The 22,548-nt window shown below is 52.1% G+C and overlaps 1 protein-coding gene across 1 annotated transcript in view; it reads right to left on the reverse strand.

The window, feature by feature from the left end:
• Window positions 1–83: 83 nt before the first annotated feature.
• The window catches only part of LOC100905348 (protein turtle-like), a gene marked incomplete at its 3' end in the record, with an annotated part of 75,216 nt that continues 52,751 nt past the window's right edge, over window positions 84–22,548 (reverse strand). Inside the window, exon 13 of the mRNA XM_029112363.1 lies at window positions 84–777. Within this exon, the coding sequence (XP_028968196.1) occupies window positions 84–777 (694 nt within the window). The remainder of the gene's footprint in view (window positions 778–22,548) is intronic.

Below are 22,548 nucleotides of genomic sequence, written 5' to 3' on the forward strand. Positions count from 1 at the left end.
CTTGGGATTGTTCCAGAAGATAACCGTTTCGTCAGAAGTCTTGCTGAGTCGGAGAGAGGTCACAGAAACGATAAATAGATTACCGTCCGAAAGAGAATCACACAAGGACGCCTGTTTGTACTCCGAGTGTCCAGACGATCCATCGCAACCCCATTTTGACAAGAAAGTCAAGTGCTCCTCCAACAGGTTGAATTCTGGCTCCGGTAGCGAGCTTAGTAATCGCTTCACAGAGTGCTCAAGGAGATCCTTCAGCGGGACGGAAGCGTGCTTCTCTGTTGCCTCGATGTTGGTCGGATAGCATTGTTTCTTCTCAGTCAACACCTTGTTGTATGCAGGGAAAGCATCAAAACCAAGCTCTCTCCTCAATTCAAGTCTCAGATCTATGTATAGTTCCTTCGCTATGTTCAGATCGAGCAAGAGTTGTAGAGCCTTCAGGGGATTGACGCTGGGTATAAGTTTTGCTCGTCGCAGTAGCTCGGGGTCGATATCCTCTCTTGTTTCTAGGATCTTCCTGCGTTGGCCCCGATCGCTAGATTCACTGAAACTCTTCCGAGGACGACCGCGAACAGATTCTGGGGTAGATGGTTGCGAGAGGTTATATCCGGCATCAGATGAGCCTTCGCCACGATTTCCCGCCTCACGAGTCACTTTGAAGGTATTTGCTAACCACTCCTGATTACTCCCTGCGTCGAAAAAACGTTTCGCGTGCCTGTTTGCGGCCGCCCATTTTCCAGCGAGCTTCCTCAAGAAGAACTGGTCCATGTAATCCCAGAGGGCCTGCGATTGGTCTCCATTCAGGGTTGGGAATCGCGCTCCGAGAGCTTGCCGTATCCTCGCCCTATCTCTGCTGTGTTCTAATGCGAACTCGGCGAGCTCACGGTTTGAGATTTCTCGAACATCCATCACTCCTTGGGGACGAATCCTCCTCGTATCACCAAACCTGCGACCACGGTGGTCAGGGACACAGTCCGTGATTCCAGAGCATGAGAGTCTCGCCCGGAAGGGAAACCGATCCTGGGCGGAGACTCGTACCGCTCAAGAATGGTGGAAGACTTGGAGGCTGGAACCCCTGATCACAGTTTCTGGGGATAATCGGCTCGAAACTAGCTCGAAGGCTTTGATCACGTAGCAAAAAGCAGAGTAGTAGTAGGGAGTTCCGCACACAGAGCTCGTAGCGCATCCATGTCCAAGCGTTGGTTGCTGAAATACGGCTCCGGTGGAGAGACAGAGAGCGTTCTTCAGAGAGGATGCTCGATTGAGTCGGTGATTTGACTTACAACCCCGAAATGCAAGTACCCAAATGGAGCCACATGTCGCATCAAACTCTTCAAACAGATGTAGAAGTTTTCTTTGGACTTGACGGATCATGTGGTGCCGAAATGACGGGGTGCAGACATCAAAGGCTAATCGCCTTTGTTGTTCGGGTGAGTTCAAAGCTTCAGCGCTTCAATATAGATCTCTTTCAGAGTCGCGAAATCGGAAATGATTTCTCTAGTGGAGACTCAGCCCGAGATGGCCGATCTAATCTCTAGCGTCCAAAGAGGACCGATCAGGGCTCCCCAGGACGCCTAGCTCGGGAAATCCATTTTTTTTCTTCTTTTCTTTCCTTTTTCTTTCTTCTTTTCTTTCTTTTTTCTTTGTTTTTTCTTCCTTTTTCTTTCCTTTTCACTTCGGGGAGTGATTCTCCTTTCATTCGGACAACCATATTCTGGGATGAATTCCCGTCAGAGAACATCGCCATTAGAATGCTCCGCGCACAAAACGCGCAGCCTCCGAGACCCAAAATGGAGTCCGGGCATCGAGACCTATGCTGAGAAATCGTTTTGGAAGCATTCGGTGGCGAACTTTTTTTTTGCCGATTCTGGACCACTGTGAGGCGTTAGTGAATTTTGCGAATTTCAGATTTTTCAATTTTTTTCCGAGTTTTCGTATTTTCGTGGGTGGAGCACTCAAATAATTTTTTTAAGGTAGAAGGACTCATTGCATCGAAGAACTGACCCCCCTATAACCACCGGGGGATCGCCCAGAACACGCTCCTAAATTTTCACGACGATCGGTTCAGCCGTTTTCGAGTCTATAGGTGACACCAGACAAACAGACATACGTTTTTATATATATAGATCTGTAGTAACTTTCGATGGGAAGGATCCTCCACTCAGGTGACAGCAGCTCTAATCCTCTGGGAGCCTCAGTTGAGTAGAAACAGAGGCTACACCTTCCTGTTTAAGCGTTGAGGAATCAACCCGTGCCTGCATACACAGTGATCGGCTTCAAGTGACAAGAGCCTTACCGGCTTCTCCGCTCCTCCTCCGACTCCATTTTGAGCGCCTCCGTTTCCCTAGAAATACACCGGGATTATTCTCCAAGACTAAATTTTAAGCCTCCGAATTAAGTATCCAGCATCAGAGGTCTCAAGGGGAGACATTGTCTAGCTCTCCACTCCCACTCGACTCGAGTAAAATTCCGCAAACGTCCGGAAGCTCCGAACCACTGAGGACTTCTGAGTTCGCCGCTCCAAAATTTGCGGAAGTCTGAAATAACAATACGACATACTTCCGGCGAGAGTCTCGCTGGAATCTTGAGCCATCGTCGCAGAGGTCCGGGTATCTCTCGATGCGCCGGACTCTGGGAACGGGGACGCGAAGCCGAATATCCGACTCGGATTTACGTCGGATGCCACACACCTGGAGGTATGTGTCGAGGTAGGCGCATCCGTCCAGATAAATCTCGGCCTCGGACAGGTTGTAATCAAAATGGATTCGCAAAACATATTCCGGGTATGAATTACTCATTTCGGTGTCGTAAGTTATTACATTACGCAATCCCGCTCGAAACCGTTCCTCTGGAATGAGATTCATTCGCTCAGAGTCTATCCGCAGACCGAGAAGCGATTTCGCCGAGAGAATCATTCTTTTGCAACTCGGAGCTCTCGCTCTACTTAGCACTATCCTCGGAAGCTTCCTCTCATTTCACTTTGAGAGCGAGCGCCTCTCACTCCGAACGAGTTTCACCACCTTCTCTATGGACTTAGTTGTCAATTCGTCGGCGAGTCTCGTTTTCAGCTGTAGCCTCCGAAAGTCTCTCGTAGTCGAGCGGATTCGGGGAGTGCTTAGCCAGCGAAAACTCCTTCGTCGGTGGATTCCCCGCTCGGTTGGCGTGTGCTTGGCTCGCTTCGCCTCCTCGCACTCGAACAAATTACGCTGCTGATACGTCGTTGCCGCAGGACTACGTTCCCAGGTCGGAACTCGCAACGAGCAGAATCGGTTGAAACGCGTAGGGATAAGAGAAGCACACGTAAGGAGAGCGGATGAGGGGACGCAGCCCCCAGCGAAACAGACCTGCCGCGGTGGATTCCGCCTCTTTCCCCATTTGATATCGTGGCTCTGACGCAGCAGCGTGTCCAACGCTCAAGCGCTCTAGGAGAATTCTCATCTCTGGCTCATTCCGTCTTTAATTCACGGAGGGAGGCGGAGGGAAGCGAGGGGGCACTCCCTCCTCCTGAAAATGCATGGGCGGGAATTCCTATTCAGGATTCGCAGAAACTCATAGGAGGTACCCAGAAACAGGTCGTTCAGCATATTGTCAGCAATTTTAGCCCTGATTCTGTCCTGATCTTTGAATAAGGAGAATTCTAATGATTTGCAACCTCTTCGCTAGCAGTCCGCATATAATCAGGGAAAGTTTACAGGGACGATCAACTAGATGCAAGTCAAACAAAAGTTTACAGCGCCCTCAAAGCTGCGTTTAGGGAGAGAACCCAACGAAATGATTGTCACACAGTGTATTCATTCACTTTGCGAAGAATCTAATGGATAGTCTTGCCAGTCTGACAGTCGAGCGACCGGGCGGCACTCGCTCGCGCTGATTGTTCCAGCATCGTCGCTGCGCCGTAATGAAGCACGATAGCCGAGTGATGCTACCAGTCGACGTAAAAATTCGTTCGCCCGCTTTCCATCTAAAGTTTAATTCGCGAATTCCGGGAGGACCTTGGGAACGTAAACTCGAGCTCTCTGCCGGGGATACGCGAATGTATGAGCTCGTCCCCTGAGCATTCTGGCAGCCTGATCGTCGTAGAGGCCTTACCGGACTGCTAGAACGGACGATTCCGAAGGTAGGGACTGAGATACTCGCTACGGGTCTTCATCGGCTTGATATCGTTCCTCAACAATGATGATTGGATCCGGAGATCCCTCACGAACTCCTCCCCGGTGAGCCTCAGAGACCAACGCCTTTGGACGTTTAGATTTCTTCTTGCGATAACTGGTTCGGGAGCATCTTGATTCTCGAGTCTACTAATGATCACGATTGTCACTAGTATGCCATCCAAACCGAGCACGACCCTAGATTTTCGGTTCCACGGCAGTAGTCTCCGCGTTTATCGGCTTCAATTTTAGGGAGCGCAATGCTCGTGATCGGATGATGTCCCCGGGTGAAGTTGTAAACTCCCTTCGAACGACGGTCAAGGGTCGTGAATTTTCGCCTCCGAGCTGACGTCGCTCTTGGATTGCCTCAGGCTCTCGAGCGATTCCCCTTACACTGGCCGCAACTGGACCGGCACTGGAAGCTCAAGAGAAGTGTTGGAATGGGTGTCCTGAGGGTGATGGGAAAGTTCTGCCGCAGGGCACGTGCGAATCAGCTGTCAATTCGTATCAGGAAGCTCACTCATGGCATACAACATGGGCGGATTTGAATTCCCCGGCTCGTTCCAGCAGAGTGCTCGCTCATGGACGGCCCGGCGGAATCGTCTTTCTTCTCAGCTCATCAGTATCGGGATTTTTCCCTTCAGCGGTGGTTTTCTGAATTCGCGTATGATTATCTCATCATCCGGATAGATTTGTCTACAATGATAGATACCTACTTAGTCGTCGGCGGACATCGGCTCGCGATAATGAGCTCCGCTAAGAGAGTGAGACTGATTACCCCGATCAAAGCCGCGAAGAGGATCAGGTTGGGGCAGACAATCACCCGGAGTGACTCGACGGAGCATCGAGAGGTTCTCTGCACACTCTATTCGAGGGGGGTCGAAAAAGTTTGTTTGGAGTGAACTCCAAACACGTTGTTTCTAGAAATTGCCCGTTTCGGCGTGGCGAGCCATAAAAAGTTTCATGGCTGTCTTGCAAGAAGACCTCGGAAAAATGATAAGAATGCCGCCCGAACGTTTTGCACTGCGGCTCGCTGTTTTTCCCTGTCCCTGTCATTTTCCTAATGCAGGAGTTTGGGAGCGTAATGGTCGCTATCGTTCAAGCGGTACCGGATGTGTTTGCGGGTGTGGACCGCAGATGAAAACATCCGTCGTCGTTATAATGTCATAAAATCGAAAAGGTATCAGGAGAAGGTTCTCCGAAACATTGAATGAAAAACCTGGATGACTCGTGAGCTTGTGCGACCCCGAGAGAGCCATGGGTAGCGAATCCGCCACGTTTCGGATGCTCCCCCAATATTTTACGTGGGCTTCGTTCCTGAGCATGAGAGGGCACGAGAATCGAATGCGATGATTGAATGTCTCCGATTCATCCGAGGAACGTTCCTGATAAGACAGGGTATTAGAGGGATATACACGAGAGGACGAGGTCAGCAAAGATATCCTTCTCTCGATTATGCGAAGCCCGCTCTGGTATACACTCGCTGAAAAGTCGTCGAGAGAATCGCGTCCAAGTTGATACGCGTCAGAACAACTTCTGAACGGACTCGGACCCTCCGTGATCGGAATGGGAATCCATCGTCTCCTGAGGAAAACTCGACTTGGGAGTCGCATCCTCTACAGATGATTCCACCTTAAGGAAAGATCTAGAGCGCAAGAAAACGTCACCGTCATTAATCATACGTAGTTTCTCTGCGGATATCCGCGGCCGACTCCTTAATCGATCGATAATGAGTGATAACCGGCGCCCGATGAATTCGGACTCGAGCGTCTCGAGGCTACAGCGACGAGCCGCTCCGATGGCCCCCATTTCCGAGCTCCATGGTGGCTAGCGCGGAGCTGCGGTTCCAGAAGACGAGAGCATCAACGAGATTTGAGCATGCATTCGCGAGGTTCTTACGGATGATGTTGCCGTCGGTGAGAGGCAACGTGGTGGACAGATGACGCGTGCGCGAGGGGAAGAACGCGACGGATAACCCAATCGATTTCCGTTCATTGGCTTTACGCGCGCTTCATGCGTCGAATCCCGACCATTCCACTTATTCCTCCTAAATCGCTGCGAGCCCGAGTATCGGGATGACGCGCTCTCAACTCGGGGGAAATTATTCCCTCCCGAGCACTTTCCAGCAGCGACTATCGCCTCGGTGCTCGCTTCGGCCGATGATTCCGATCTCCAGATTCTCCGATCTCAATCACGTACATCTGAGGCGATTTCCAATTCCAGAAGCCTTCCGTCTGAGCCCATAACTCATGAAGACAAAGAAAATTTCTCGAGCTCGACTCCTCCCACAGAGGCGGTTGCTCCCCTCGCTGCCCTCACTGGAACTTCTGAATCGCACAATTAGTTTTCCGGCCAGGGGATCTCGAGCACTTTGCTCTCGAAGGGAGCAGAGTTCTTTGTCCTCTCCCCTGAAGAGCAAGCTCGGGGTTGTTCGAAGCTCTGCATCGGGAACTCCTCGAGGATGTTGTATCCATTTCGTATCCTCGATTAGATGCAGCAGAACGTCGATCCGCAAGCTCTCCAAATGTACATGAGCAGGTCGCAGGTGAGCTCTGCTGAATGATGAGTATCATACTCGAAGCGCGCCTCTTCCGAACCAAGGGACGTCGGTCAGAACGTCGCGCCGTCTCTAAACGGGAGGATGTGCGCTCACACCCACGAAACCATCACATGTGCGAGAGTGCAAGAGATGTGTTTTATTCGGATAAGTCATAAATCTTCGCTCATCTCCCATCACTCGTTAGGGAGCACCGACGTACGATTGCAATTGTTGTTTTCGCTCGGCATAAGGGAACGGCTCCGGCCGAGTATGGGGTAGTCGGCCGAACACCAGCCGAAGTAATACCGTCCGTGAGCGGAGCCTTAATCAGTTCCGGGAAGGCAACACTGATGGATGACGTCTGGCTCAAGGTGAGCTTACCCGAATCGCGTACCAGCATCACGCGCCCCTTCCCTGCTCGCCCTCCCCCCTTACACCGCGTCAGGAGCCGGAGTCTTGCTCGCTTGACTCGCCAGGTGACTGACTCTCTGTCTCACTAGTCAGCTATTCGGCTCACGACCGTCCAAGGCCGAATCGCCTAATCGACATCGGAAGCTTCTTCTCGGTGGAAATTTATCATGAGAAACAATAAGAGACATCAATAATATCGAGAAGCTCAAGGAGCCTGAGAACCCATGCAGCGGTCGATCACGCATGAGAATCTCCTGGCCAGCGAGCACACCCGATCGGGGTACGGCGAGCTCGATTGCAGCGTCGGCGTCGTCGACATGCGACAGTATCAGAAGTATTCACACGGTTTGAAAAAGCTCTTCTCCGAGGACATACATACATATGTATGGTACGGAATTCCAGAGAGCGCTATTTCAGACCGGATCCCAGCAAAAGCGAACGGATGCTCTCGTCTGGCTCCCCTTCAGCGTTTGCGTCGGCTGAAAGCCGACGGAAACTCCGCCCACGTTAGGCTCAGGTCGTAATTGCTCGAGCTGGGACGCATTTTGAGCACGTCGCATTTTATCGGACGGGAAATAAGAAGCAAAGGGCGAACTTAACATTGATTTTCGTCCCAGGGGACTTCACGCGCTAAACGCCTCAAGTTGTCGTTTGCTGAGCTTGCGAAAAATTCCGATGACTGCGCTCTGGTCGTCTGAGTGCCGGTGCTCTGTTACGGAAAAAGACGGATCCCTCTGAGGCCTCTCCCGAGTCCTTCTCTTTCGGTGGGAGCTCTGCGTTCATCCCAGCGTCGTCGTCGTGTCGCTGAAACACTTAAATCCCAACAAAGTTGCTTTCTGCTTTTCCCATATGGATCGTTCGGGTCGTTTTCCTCGCTCTCCACAATCACTCGATGACATCAAGCACTCTTGGACCCACTCTGATCGGAGGAGAGGAAAACAGACAGCGGAAGAATCAGGCGCAGAGGGACCAAGAGACGAATCGAGTTTAATTGAAACGCTGCTTCAAATTTTGATGAGGAGCTCCTCCCGAACACGGGATCGTGTCAAGTGGAAAATGTACGACCTTGTATCGAGCGGGCAACTTCTTCCCAGGACAGCCGGGGTTACTCAAGACCGTCGGACGGAATTCGTCTATCTCCTCTCGACAAGTATCGGTATCCGGAATTTCGCGGATGATCGAATTCTCATTGCGGGGAGTCGAGCCAGTCCTCGAAGTTCCTCGAATTCTTCCCAAAACTAGATATACTTCGGAAGTTCCGCTCTCTCGATAGAACCGACGAGCGAATCCAGAGCCTGTCGTCCACCTTCATTCCATCCTCTCTCTGTCTCTGATTCCACTCTGTTCCAGCGCCTCCTTCTTCAGAAGCGACGTCACACAGCAAACTTTCCCAAAACAAAAAGGTCGACTCGACGTCGTCCTTGTGTGTTCCCGCGACAGCCGACGACGCAGGGTCACCTCTGTTGTGATGCATTATTATAATGAGCTCTGCGACCGGTACCCTCATCGTCCTCGGGGCTCTTCTGTTTCCCCGCAGGTTTTGCAGTAAGTTCCGCAGAAGTTCTCGCAGTCTCTCACAAGTTCATTGGCTGTCGCACAGAAGTCGTCCTCGCCGAGGAATTTCCGAGGAAAAACAGGTCGGAGAGGTAGCCTCAGGACTATGCTCTCGCTAACGGCGATGACCCGGTACCGCTCGACGCGCTTTGTTCTGGGCAGAGCTCACGCTCCTCCGGTTGGGGCGCGTCTTCCGCTTCCCTGTACCCGGAAAACGAATGAAGAAACTTTGTCGCTAAAAACGAGTGGGAGTCGGCTTGCATACTTGATTCGCCAGTGAACTGATTGAGCACCCAATCGACGAACTTCCGCGGAGCTGTTGCTCGACTCTTGTCTTGTCATCCGGCGTAGAACGCCATCCGGAGGAATCTCCACTGCCGGAGAGGGAAGACGACCGCCCATCGGGGAGGCAAAGGGAACTCGGGCAAGATCAACCCTCATTTCGATAAATCGGAGCTCTCTAAATCCAATAATTTTTCGTAAATGCTCTCGATAAGTCGGAACAAGGAAGAGGGGGCTTGAAGGCGGCGGACGTCTCGTATGTCAGAGTGCTTTCTCACACGAACAACCTATCTAATTGTATACTGTACACATGTAGCAACACGCCGAAATTCGCTCTTCATACACGCAGCCACGAACACGCTCACAACACACAAGCGTGACAGCGGGTTCTTGCATAGGCAACCGCGAACGAAAGAACGAACGAATGAACGAGTGAACGAGCCGGTGAGCGGGCGCGTCGACGTACACGAACATGCTTGAACTGTAAGTGGTGAACCTTTGGTGTCCGTGATAAATATTGAGGTGCGGTCGGTCGCCGGATTTTAAAGAGCGTCGCGTTGATCATAGGCCAAGCGTGAACTTCCACCGAAACTACGGAGATGTGGACACGACAGAAAGCGCATGTTCGCTCGAAGCCGAGGAGCGCCCTGTGACATGATTAATATGACGTTTAGTATTGCGTGCAGTAGACGATGCAGCTATTATGAAATGAATTATTCACTCAGTATGTATGCTCTTGGTCGACTTGGCTACCGCAGACGTGAAAGCCATGCGATACGACCGACCTGCTTATCAATCGACAGGCGAGGGGAGGCATTGGTCGTGGTCGATGACTCTGACTGAGTCTACATACAAACAAAGTCAGAGTCGGGACATGATTTCTGTCTCGGAGCCGGATTTCGAGAAAGGGCTCACCAATTGAGGTCAACGTCGACGGGGGACAGTCGGCCGACTTCCGACCAGAGCCACGCTTGAAATCGCAGGCATAGCCCTCTCCGAATGAGCTCTGCTGCAGTGGCTACCTAGAATCTGGGTCACCATGTTGCGATGTCTTGAATGAGTCCCATGAAATCGGAAGGGCGGAATCGAAAGAGAAAAAGAGTTGAAAACCGACGGAATTCCTCTCGGAGGCTTGGAGTCTGACGAGGTCTAGTCGGATTGTCGGAAAGCGAACCTCTTTTGCAGCAAAACAAGAATTGACCATACAATGCGGATCGCACCCTAAAACACGACGATCTGGCGAGCCTCTCTCACTTTTTCTCTCCGAAGTAGCTTCTCATGCAGAACAATTTTCGTCTCCGCTGGTCTCTCCGACAATACGCGACACAATCCTGCCCGCGGAGACTCCCGATCCCAGCGGTGACGATGGTGTCGAATGATGATGACCTTGAACTATATTCTTCTAACCTTCCTATTTCGAAACGGAATTCGAACTTCAGATCTCCGTCGTCAATCTTCGCTCAACAAAAACCGCGTGCCGACTCGGCTCGTTCCTGGTCCAATGGAGGATTTCCCGCTTATTCTCCTTCCATTTCCGTTCTCCTATGGATTCCCCGCAGGCTCCGCGTCGGAATATCTCCCCGAAGTTTTTCCTTGGTTCATTCAAGCATTGTAGTATGAGCAACAGTCGTAAATAATGGTTGCGGGGGGAATAGCATCAATGACCTTGACGCGGACCATCATGCGACAGCAGGGCTTGGTGGAACCTGAGAATCTGCATGTTTCGATTCAGCAAGAACGTCCGCTGTAGTCCCGATTTCGTCACCGTGCCGGGCGAGAATGATTTTCTGTCAAGAAGTAAGCTCTCCTCTGGCTCGCGCGCAGGGCATCCGAGGAGAAGGTCTGGGTAGTCGGAGCTGAGGTAGGTGAATGCGCGATAACGGGGAGGGGAGAGAACTCAATTGTCCAGGGCCATGTTGCCTCAAAATCAGACGATCACGCAACCCTAATGGCGTTTGCGTCGGCACAACATATTCGATCATAGTATGCGAGGCTCGGCATCGCTCCGCAGGCTCGCGAGCCCTTATTGGCCAGAGTCGGCGGAAATGGATGCGACTACATGATACCCACTCAAGTCGAGAGACACGGGTGACCTTCGTTGACTCAGAGCACATTCGAAATTCAAACCCCTTGTATCCCAACTCTAGAGTGATCTCATGTGATGGCAACTCGTGATTACTATCGACGCTTTCCAAAGGTCATCATTATTATCAAGACATTATAATTCAGACAAATATATTCCCCAAGCCAGAGCGAGACGGTTCTCCCTAGCGGGATTCCGACGATTTCCCGGGACATGGATTGCAACGAGAAGGTGTCATACAATATATTGTTCGCTGCACTCCGAATGAGTTGTCGGGTCGTTTCCTGCTGCGTCGTGGTCGTCGTGGTCGTCGTCAAGCCAGGTGTCGCGATGAAAGAGCGAGTATTCGTATGTGGAATGTTCGTCCATGTGAATTATGTGTAGATACGTGCGAATGGCTGTGATTATGGCCATGATGAGCCCGGACGATACTGGAAAGCCGGCTGCCGCTAAGCAAGTATTCATTGACGCTCATTCGTTGCATCTGTTTAATGGGCTGTGATAACGCATCATCCCCTTCACTGGTCCTTCACGCCAGGGTCACGTCTAAGTCACGTCTGACCTCCGACCCTAGATCTCGACGACCCAGTTTCAGCTTTCGTCTGTGGCGGCGTTCGACTGAGATCCGAGTCAGACTCTACTCGACGTGTTTTTCATGCGCTTCACACCACAATAGACTCTTATCGTTCGGCCACGAGAAGAAGCGATTTTAAGTCGTGCGAGGAAGCTGTTCGAGTCGAGGACTTCGCCGAAGGCAAGCCAGCGCATCAGAACCCGAAATTTTCCGCGCGAAACGCATGCGACTCCCGTATTCATTCTGCAGATAGGCAAACTTGAGGCGTGAAGGAGAAACAGACTGCATTGCTATCGTCGCCAAGGACCTCAGACGACATCGCTACGTGGTGCTGCATGATACGCTTCGCTCGCCTTTAAATTTCATTCTTTCCCTATCTAGAATAAATTTTGCTGCCGAGAGGCTGCGGGAGGTCGAAGCCCTTTCCCTCCCTATCGATTTCGTCGAGGTTTTGGTTGGCAGCGAGTTTGGCGTTCCGCTGGATTTTGCTTGAGACGAGGAGGAGAACGAGGCTACTGCATACAGAAAAACCGTCAAAAAGTTGAGCCCGAGGGGACTTCGATATGATGGGAGGCGAGTAGAGGACCACCGGGAGAATCTCCCAAAACCTCATGCAAGCCCGAGAACATGTGGGATAAGCACTAAATCACCGGCCTGACTGGGAATACGGCAGGGTCCATCTCTGATCAGTGTCTGAAGAAGTCTGCATGGCAGAGCATTGTCGTCGACCTCTGCTCGTACGCTTGTACAATGAGCGGAGAAACTTTCCAAAGGTTTGACGCTTCGCGTCAGCGGTCTCCGGTGCTATGATTGTCCCTAATGACCGCGCGAGCTCCCGCTCTGACCCTTATTCTCAGCGTTGCCAGCTAACCTTGCAGCTGTGACGTTCGCTCGTTCACCTTCCAGTAGCTCGGTCCTCGTGAGTCCCCGTTTTTCCCTGCCAGAACACCATTCGACAAATTTCGGAGCTTAGCAATTACGGAGGTCGCCACGGCGCCTCGAGGAGCCTAAACCTTAATCACTTTCATGCAAGACCACCAGAGTCATTCAGAAAGCTCGGACGGAATTCATAGTGGATTTTCGCCGAAAATTTCGGAATAGGAAAAGACCGTCCCACCGTTTCCCTCAACTCTTGTTCCGCCTCATTGCTTTTCGCGCTTCCACCATGGGCAGAGATACAAAATAGCGAACCGAAGCTGCTCGTCGTGTCCCTCAGAACTTTCGATCTCTTTGCTAGATTTTATTCCGATCGTTTTTGATACGGGCATGAGCTCCGATCTGAACACTCCGAAACGATCGCCGTGGAAGTATCTGGAAACCGCGCAGCCGTCAGAGCACAAGGTTCAGACACAGACAGGCAGCGGATTCGACGGAGGAACCTCCGTAGTTTTCGTTCAGGGCGCCGATCCTCCCGTGGGAAACATGCTCGCTCCTTCCGATTACATTTCCGCGGAACAGCGACGACGCTGATTTTTCTGAGAAAACCCAAGCTAGAAAAACACACAGTAACCGGTATGAGTTCTTCCCCCCGATGAATCGTTATCAATATCAGCTTGATTCATCAGTCGCCAATGTCAGAGTCAGACCGCGCAATCGACCACCTGTCGATACGACGTTTTATAGCGGCGGGTAGGAACACGACCGGAGAACAGCGGGAAAAAATGGAGCCAATCAGACTTTGATGATGACAACCTTGACCGCCCGCTCTTATTGACAAGGCAGGGAACGAGACGACTCTCTCTTCAGCTCTCCGCGGGGAACTCCTCGCTGTTGAGCTCGGTCGGGGGGACCTTGCGGATCTCTGACTCCTCCGAAGATCAGAGTAGCCAAGACCTGTGAAAGGGAGATCTCTCAAAGTTTCTCGAATATGACAGAAGATAGAAAAATCGGAGATTGGAGGGATGAAACGGGTGCAGCGATGTAGCCCTTTGAAGTCTCCGGAACCTTGACGGAATCCGGGAGAACCTCGTCCAGATCTGGGTTGCTCCGCGCAAAGATCAAAGCCCTTGGCTACCTCGCGCCAAGTGTACCATCGTCGTATAATCTAGCTATTCAAAATCCAGCTACTAGGTACGACATACGGTCCGCTCGTCTCGGACCTCCGACTTAATCAATACTTGCGTCCGGGACACCTTCGACCCTCAGTCAGCCGATTTGCCCTCAGAGACGTGGGTGAATGATCGGTTTCTATGAGCAACGGGTTTTCTTGATTGGCAGCGCTCCCTTTTTGTCGTGATCCGAAATAAGAGAGAAAATGTAATATGCCTTGGAATATCCATCCTAATTGGACAGATATTGTAGCACTTTTCGTTTTGCTTTCTCGAGTTTTCTTTGAGCGACACCATCGTCCGCCCAGTCAGGCGAAGAGCAACCTCAGGGGAAGTCTGTACTGCTCCCTTCCGTGAGGTCGCAGGTCATTCGTTCACGGATAGCGATCGAGACCGGTCCTGGTGGCTCTTCCTCTCGAACTCCCTGGCATCCGTGACGGAGGACCGAAATATTGGATCGGATTTCCAGGGAAATGATTGAGTGAATGGACACGAGGAAAAATGCGCCACGAAACGATCATGAGGAATGAGGATCGAGATGAAATCGAGGAAATCGATTCAGAAGATCTGTTCTCCAGACGGAATTGACAAGACGTCGAGCTCTGTCTCTGAATGAAGGATCACGATGAGAGAAAAATGGACCCGCTCCGCGTCACAAGACCATGGAGGCGAGTGTACTAGCTTGGTTACGATCTCGTTCGGATCGGCAATCGTTCCCGCTCCGGATCGTCTGGAGACGATTTGGTTCAAGTGTTTTTATCGAAAGTCTCCCAACCGACTCTCGTGCCTGTCTCCCTTTCTGTCTGATCCGAGGAGTCCTCTTTGATCCCATTTGAGAGCACGAAACAACCTGTTGGCGAGTCTTGGCCGCGGAGAATTCTGCTCTGGAGACACCGCTCTTTATCGAAGCGAGCACCAGGAGGCGCCACTGACGCCGCGAATCTCCCGCTTATTCCATCATCGACTCAAGGTCCTTGAATGAACGCGCGCAGCAATCGAATGAATTCGAGATTTTTCTGTTCCTAATCCCTCGGAATTTCCTCATTGGCGCAGATGCGCACAAGAGGGCCGAGCGTCGTTGAATGACCAATGCTGGACGATCCCTCAAGCAGCGACCACTTTCTGCGACGAGTTTACATTTCTCGTCGGTCGGCATAGTGTCGATCTAGTGCAGATTGCTCGTGAGATTTAGAGCCGATATCGGTCCGGACTAAATTCGTGTGTTACGGGTGGGTTGCAAATAAGAGGCGATGGATCCTCGAAGCTGGTGGGGCGGAATGAGGCAAAGATCTCGGCTCCCGCCCTCGCCTACCGTAGCTGGGCATTTGAGCAAAATCGCAGAGTGTCCTCCACACGATGGTTTCCAGGGGCGTAATGCCAGAATTTCATTGCTCGAGCCTTTATTCGAAGCAGTCTCTTGAGCATGGGTCAGCGATCTCTTCTCGTCCGCGGCCTGATTTCGGGCCCTCGAGACTCCCGCATTCCCATAGATTGGACCGCGGCTGTGCGATGAGACCCCTTCTGGTAGACCGGCAATCCAGTCACTGGAAGGAAGGTCTGCGGCCCCTCTGGGGCCCAGACCGGGAGGTTACCAGCTTTCGCTGTTGGGAACTATAGATTGGGGGAAGGCTGCAAGGACACGGACCGAGGCAATTCAAGGGCGAAGACGAGGAGCGTTCGATCTCCTGGCTCCTAATATCGGAACCCACTCGATCAAGTCGACGCGTGACTCCTTGGAATTCTTTCCAAGGCAACTCTATAGTGTCCGGATGATAATTGCCACGCGGAGATTAAGTTCTTGCTCACCTGAAGACCGGATCCTTGGAAGTAATTTGACTTTCTTGGATCGAGTCGAATGGAACCCGAGTGAGAGAAGAAGTCTACTCCATCGAAGTGCTCCCAGGATACGCTGAATTCCCTTACCTCCCGAGTACTTCAGCCCTCAGATACCTCTCTTAGTCGATCGCAAGGAATTCAAGTAGTGAAATATAGGACGCCAAGCCGAGACCTAGCAGGCTACTCCACCAGGAGTGCACTTGGCAAGGCGACGAGTATCTATCAGCTCATCAGAGTCTCCCCGGAGCTTCCGACATAGGAATACCTTCCGCGTAGGCATCTGCTAGATTGCATTCCGTCGTTCAGCTCCGAAGATCTCGGGGATCCCGAACCCAATCGAACCGGAAGCAGGTGCGTACACTTCGCTCTCCGAAACACCATAACTTCTCGCGGGAGAGGGAACGAGCGGATACGGCTTCAGTCCCGTCCCGTTATATTCGTCTTGAAATAAGCCCCGAATAGTTTCTCATGCTTCTGACTGATTCCCGCATCCTCGCTTCCCCAAACTCGAGGTTCAGGTATATTCGACTTCCCGGTGAGGATAGGATGGCGGGGCCAAGGAGGCGGCGCCGGCGCTGGATCCCCGGAGGATCGAGGACAGTGGTTAGCACCTAATGCCCTGATGTCGATAATTGGTGCCCGGTAGAATAGGCGCCCAGCTCAACGAGTATAGGAGGCCATCGAAGCAGTCGGGCCTGTGCTAGGGCTTGACTACAAATGAACGTCGAGTCATCGTTGGAGGTCGACCGCGGCGCAAATACCCGTCATTTTTTTCAGGGACGACGGCGCAACGCTGGCGCTGATCGGTTTCCTCCCCGGTGGGAACGTTCGGGATGTTCCGCGTCATCATCTTTCCCCTATCAAAATTTATTCTATTCGGATACCAACCCAGATGCGCACCGGAAAAACGGGAGTAGGTATGAAGATCATGTCGTGCTCAATGGAACTCAGCTCCGTCTTCGTAAACCAATCCCTGAGCAATTAGCGGGAGGAACAAGGGGTCACCTCGCAAGAAAGTTCGGATCCTCGAGCCTGGATAGTCATGGATCAGCAAGGCAATCCATCAGGCTCCGAGGTCCCAGGAGGGGGCAAATCTGCGCCCTCGTCGCCTGAAAAGAGGATATTCCGGAGCAGATTAAATAATTTGAATAATTAATCGATGGAATAGCACAGCCACTGGCCCGTCCGCACAAAAATGCTCTAATGCGTCGAACCTCAATAGCTTTTCCGTCTGGAGAAATCTAAGTCTGACATCCGATAGACGGAGCGCTCGATTAAACGACGTTTCGAGGATTTTCGCCGTGGACCACGAGACATCCCGGCGAGCATACGGGTTCAACAGTCATTCTTTCGGACGGCATAGAGTACCTATATCCGAACTCTATCGGAGTCTCGATGGAGATTCGCGTTCAATCACTCCACATGCGGAGAGACGGAGCGACATTTGCTCCTACGACGAAGAAAATCGACTATTTCGCAGGTTCCGCAGGCTCGAGTGGGTGTTGCGATAATTTGATCGAGAGGAGGCCGGTCTCGGTCGCTTCATACGGCATTTTCGCCTCCACGAGAATCTGGTGAAGGAGCAGACAGGATTTTTCGCGTGTCTCTTACAACTCTGCGCACACGGGCCACAAGGGCCTAGCTGCGAGGACTCGATACCGAAATTCGACCGCCCGCGAGACATGGAACCTTCAACTGTATTAGCTCGAGGGCGAAGGAAGCCATGCCGACAAGCCCCGGCGTACTACTTAGTACGCGACCAGCTGCCGGATTCGGAGCAGCGATTTTCGGCGCGGGGTAGTCTCTGTGTTGCCCATGCAAATCTGCGAGCGACGTTCAGATTGGCTATCCGTCTCCGAATTACGCAGAATCTCTACTTTGTGCTAACATTTCCACACAACCGCTCCTCGCTCGCTCCGTATAAAATACGGAGGATGGTGGCGTAGGACGTTTCACCTCGATTGCTCCGAGAGCATCGGAGGGAGAGCCGCGGAGGTGGCTTCGGTCTGCAGCGGTGACTTTCGTGCGCTAATTCATCTGTGATGACCATCTCCTTCCCTTCTGATGAAGATGACCGTCTGCTACATAATGTATGCTAATGTCACTTAGATAACTCTAATAGGATTGACTCCTGTATCTGCCCTTCTTTGTTCCTCGGGGCGCTGGACGCCCAAGTTCGTAGTTCGTCCGGTAGAAACCGGTGGTTCACGAGAGCTCCGGAGCAGTAGTTCGATGAACAAATGATGCCCGCTGCATCGACCATCAATCGAGGCCGTGGGACATCGATTCCCGGGCCGTGGGGGAGAACTTCTCAAGTTTTTGCGGAAACGGAAATTCCGTGCTCATATGTGATCTGAACTCTGGACTTGGAGAATTCGGATCGTGAGCTCCATGTAGCCTCTTGCGCAGTCGGAAGTCGCAGAGAGTTCAACGGATTCTCTGCAAGGGGGAGGATCCCAAGAGGAATCCGACGGAACTTGTTGACGCCAGAAGGGAGGACCAGATTGGCGGAAAGCGTGACTTAATACCGACTCGTTTTGTCGGACGGCTCCGAATGTGTCCGAGCCCGGAGGCGAAGCCGATATTGAATGGAGCTATTGTGTCGAGTATTCGCCGGGGAACACTGAGACACAGTCAATAAAGGAGTTTCTTCGGCTTTCGTAAGACTCGTATTCCGGAGAGCCCGGAGTCATGGTCGATAGGCATTGGAAGCGACTCCGGCGGATCAGAGAATATCGGATTCAAGCGGAGGAATCCGCGATGCAGATTCCATGGTTGTCGACTCATTCATTCCAGGCGGAAAAAAAACGAGATCGGAGAGCTATGAGCAATCGGAGCAAATGTTTGGCACACTGATATTCTGACGCGGCCGGGCGAGGTGTTTTCGATCCCTCAGCTCGGCGGATCGAGATGCGAAGACGACTCCAGTTCAGCCGGGCATGTCTCGCGAGAACCGTAATTCGTTGATTGCTTTTGCTCCGGATCCATTTCCGAGAGAGGAACAAGAAGCAAAAACATCCACCTACACATCTCTGCAGCGAGATAGAAAACGACCTTCCTAGCCGGAGGTCGATTGATGTGCCTTAGTGGAGCTCCACCTGAACGAGATACTGCTGATCATTGGAGCAAGTAGTTCCCGGATCACCAAGCGATGGAAACGTCCCAGGTCAGAACGCGCAGAGAGGTTCTGCAACATAGCTTCCCAATGGCAGCAAGCCGTCGCGGAGCACGTGCGAGCTATTAAATTAACTGTTTCAGCATCAGAAACCCTCTGCTGTATTTCCGTCCATATAGGCCCCGAGCAGGATTCGGGCATTTCAGCCCTGACGCGGATCGTCCCGGTGAGCTCCGTCGGGGTTTCGGGTAGTCGGTGGATTTATCACCGGGCCATACAGTATTTCTCGCCTGAGCTCCCGAGTGATCATTGGCGTGTTGGCGGCCTGTTCCGATTCCTACTCCCCGGTCATTGAATGGAACACACCTAGGTATAAACGATTTCTCCGCCGTTCTTGACTTTCGGCACGACGGCCCCCTCCCCCTCTCCCTATTCGTGGTGATGTCGCTTGTGTTCGCCTCGCCGTATGTTTGGCAACAACCCGTGGAGCGCTTCATGAAGTCGAAACTGTTCCCGACACGTCGTATCCGCGATGTAGTTAATGAAGCAAAAAACTTGACTCTTGACAGCTCTCAACAACTGGATACGCACCAGCAAAAACTCGCCTCGACCGGCCAGTCGACCGTTCATTCGTCCTTCCGTTAGTTCGCTCTCTCACTCTGTCCCGAGCGTGGCCGCAGCGGGGTTCGAACACCGCTGCAATGTTGTTACATTGCGCCGCGTAAAATGTCCGCCATGATGTTCCGGGGGTCATCGTGGAAGACTTGAGGTACCTAGGCGGACGAAGATTTCTCGCACTCGTCCCCTCAAAATGGCTCCCAAAGCCGATTTCCCGCCCATCCCAGATGAACTGTTCCCAATCGTTTTGGAAGAATCGACGCACTAGCTCTTGATGGAGTTTGTACCGGAGAAGCTTCTCTCCTAGTAGGGCCGATGTTTCCCAAGAAGATCTACACCGTCTCCAGAGAAATGGGAGAAACATTTCAGCAGACAGCCCTCAGAACCATCATACAGAAGAGAGCACGTTCAACGTTAGTGGGAGCTCATTCGGAAAGTAGTCGTCGATCATTCTGGCTGGAGTGGCTTGCTTCGAAGTAGCTGAGACAGCGGCTCTGTGGGGACGATGTCCGAGTTCCTACATCTGTCCTCGGCACCTGCCAAAAACCCATGGAGCCGCAGCCTAGTTCCAGCTCGATAATCGCCGAAACTCTATTGTCGACCGAGTCATCACGTATTAGAAGCTTAGAGGGCTGGGTCTTTGCCGAGCCCTCTCTCGATCGTGGAGTACGTGAGTATAATTGTCTCGGCACTATGGTCAGCGTCTGGGGAAAACAAGTGAGTTGAGGCTTCTTGAAGAAAAATAGATTACGTATGTGCGTCCGACTGGAGTGCGATTGCCCACTGCTCGGGAGACGTCTTGCCCCAGTCCCAAGGAGTCTGGGGATTTTCAGCACCGAATCACCTTGTCTTAACCCAACAGACAGAATACATCACCGGATACGGAAATCAATCGGAATCGCACGATAACCGGAGCACTGTTGATGGGGGCAAGAGCTGAGAACAGGGGAAGGGCCTGAGCTTGGAATCTGTGCCCTTAACACGGCTGGTTTCCATTCCATCTTAATTGAATTTTTTGTCGGATAAAGTTTGGAAAAGATTTTTTTCCCGTTTCCGACCGAGGCTGTGGAGTCAAAAAGCCGAGTTTGACAAGAAACACTCTTAAAGGGACGTTGGCGGAAAACTTTGCTCGCCCGCATGAGCGAATGCCTCGTTGAATATTCCATTATGTTCCAACTCGCCATTCCGAAAGCGCAGAATCAACTCGGGGGAGAGCGGAAAGAGCCGGCTAGAACCGAGAAAAATCAAAAGAAGGAGAACGCCAACACGGCGTCGACTCGTCGATGTAATCAAGCAGAAAGCTAGCTCGGCCTGTTCCTTCAGATCCTGTTTGCCGCCCCGGGGTTCCCCTCTTCCCCCCGCCACGTCACTCCTCCTCCTGCTTGTTCTCCCCTGCTGATTCCCGAAAGTTTTTGCTCTCCCGAATATCCTCACTGGATCCTCGTTCCGGTTCCGCAAACGTTCTCTTTCTATACTCATCTTGTTCGTAGTTTCCGGTAGTCTCCAGTCAATTCCAGTCACTCCTATCTGTCTTCCCTTTTGATCCTTCTGGAGTTCCCGTTTGCTTAGTGGATCCTCTCGCTAGTTCTGTTCGACGCGACGTCTGGAAAATCTTATGCGTAGCTCCGAATCGCTTATCAGGTGCTGCTCTCCGAGCGTCCTCAACGAACCCGCTCGCTCCGATTGCGTACACTCTCCCTCCTCCCGACTCGGGACATCCAAGCGGCGTGCTTGCTCTCGGGGTTCTCTATACGTGGAACATGCTTTCTTCCCGACTGTCCGACTCCTTCCATCCTCTTGGGAAGATTCCCCGTCTGACGTCGCACCGGAAAATATTGCTCCGTGTTCCTCAGGCCACAGCTCGTACCTTAATCGTTCTCATGAAGTTCTGGCCCGGCTCCATTAGAGCTCTAGAGGGGAATTCATTTATAGACGCTCCGCGATCTGGAGAGTCTACGGCGCCGGCGGGAACTTACTCTGCTCCATATCCGTCCGCATCTATTTATGATAATTCTTCCGGGCTCCGAACAGGTCGGTATCACTTCTCCGTCCGAGAAACAAGTCGCGCTTCTATCATCGTTGTCGATGTCTCCGCGGAACAGCGAGTCGCTGCGTAAGTCGCTCAGAACGAGGCGACATAGGAGTTCGGTACGAAAGGCGCCGTCAACGGAAAATCGTTGTCTACGGGATGACATGCGCATTGACAAGCGCTCTGAATCGAGGAGAGCTTTTTCTCGAGTTTATTTTTTTCTTCTTTATTTTCTGCTTGTCGTATCCGTCGTCGCGAATTCAGCCAAGCAGACAGGGACTCCCACACAGTTAATCCGCCTCTCGCCCAGACACACGTGTGGTCTTCAACACGGTGTGATGATGTATTCGATCGAAAGAGAAAAGAAAAAAACGAGACTGGGAGAGCCGACCTCACGATTGAGTTCTACTGAACACGGCCATAAATCGTCATCAAACATGACGAGTCAATTTATGAGTTTTAAAAAATTCCGCTGGCGTCCCTACTCCATGCTCTTCTCTCTCGCCTACCGCTTCAGGCGCGTCGCGAACTTCACTTTTTCTCCGCTTCATCGCGAATTCTCGATGTATAATATTTCCCATGGAGTCAGACAAAGAGCCTCCTCAAGACTCAAAATGGATCGAGTCCGATATCGACGCGAGATTCCATGATTCTGCAAGCGAAGGACTGAGGAGCCGATACCCGGAAACTCGTCGCAGCCCCGGGTCCAAAACCTGGAGCACCGGAACTCCGATTTTCCAGATCTCTCCAGTAGGAGCTGCCGCTCGGAGGTCAGGAGGACGAGCATCCTTATGCGGTCACGGTTTATCGAACAGAGCATCGGATTGTGGGTTGAGGTACCCAGCGGGAGAACAAGTGTTTGAGAACGAGCGCGCGTAGAAGTTCTTCCAAGCGAGCCGGGCAGGCGCCGGGCGGGGAGCCGTACCGACTGCGGTAAGAGAAAAAAGTTTACGATTCGGGAGTCTGCGGCTCGGACGCTAGAGAGTAATCGGTCACGCAGCGGCTTGTGGTAGTGACCAGTATCAAGTGGGAGGCAACACAATCCTGAATATACCGCAGCTCACAGTTACTTACCCAGCTCGCCGCGAACTGAACGCCCGCTGCCGCGCCGCGAGCCTAATTGTGAGTGATCCGTTTTCTTGTGAGAGCTCAGCTGCAACCGTCGACGGTGTTTTGCGTAGCCCTCCTGCCTGCTTATAGCCGAAACGAATTCTCTGCGATCCGGCCAGTTAGCAGGCCTACCTGACTCCTTTTAATGTAGCCGGCTGCAGGCTCTCCATAATCTTCTCCCTTCTCGTACTTTCTTGAGTTGAGGCA

This window comes from Galendromus occidentalis, unplaced genomic scaffold (genome assembly GCF_000255335.2).
Source record: "Galendromus occidentalis unplaced genomic scaffold, Mocc_1.1 scf7180000077497, whole genome shotgun sequence".
Lineage (NCBI taxonomy): Eukaryota > Metazoa > Arthropoda > Arachnida > Mesostigmata > Phytoseiidae > Galendromus > Galendromus occidentalis.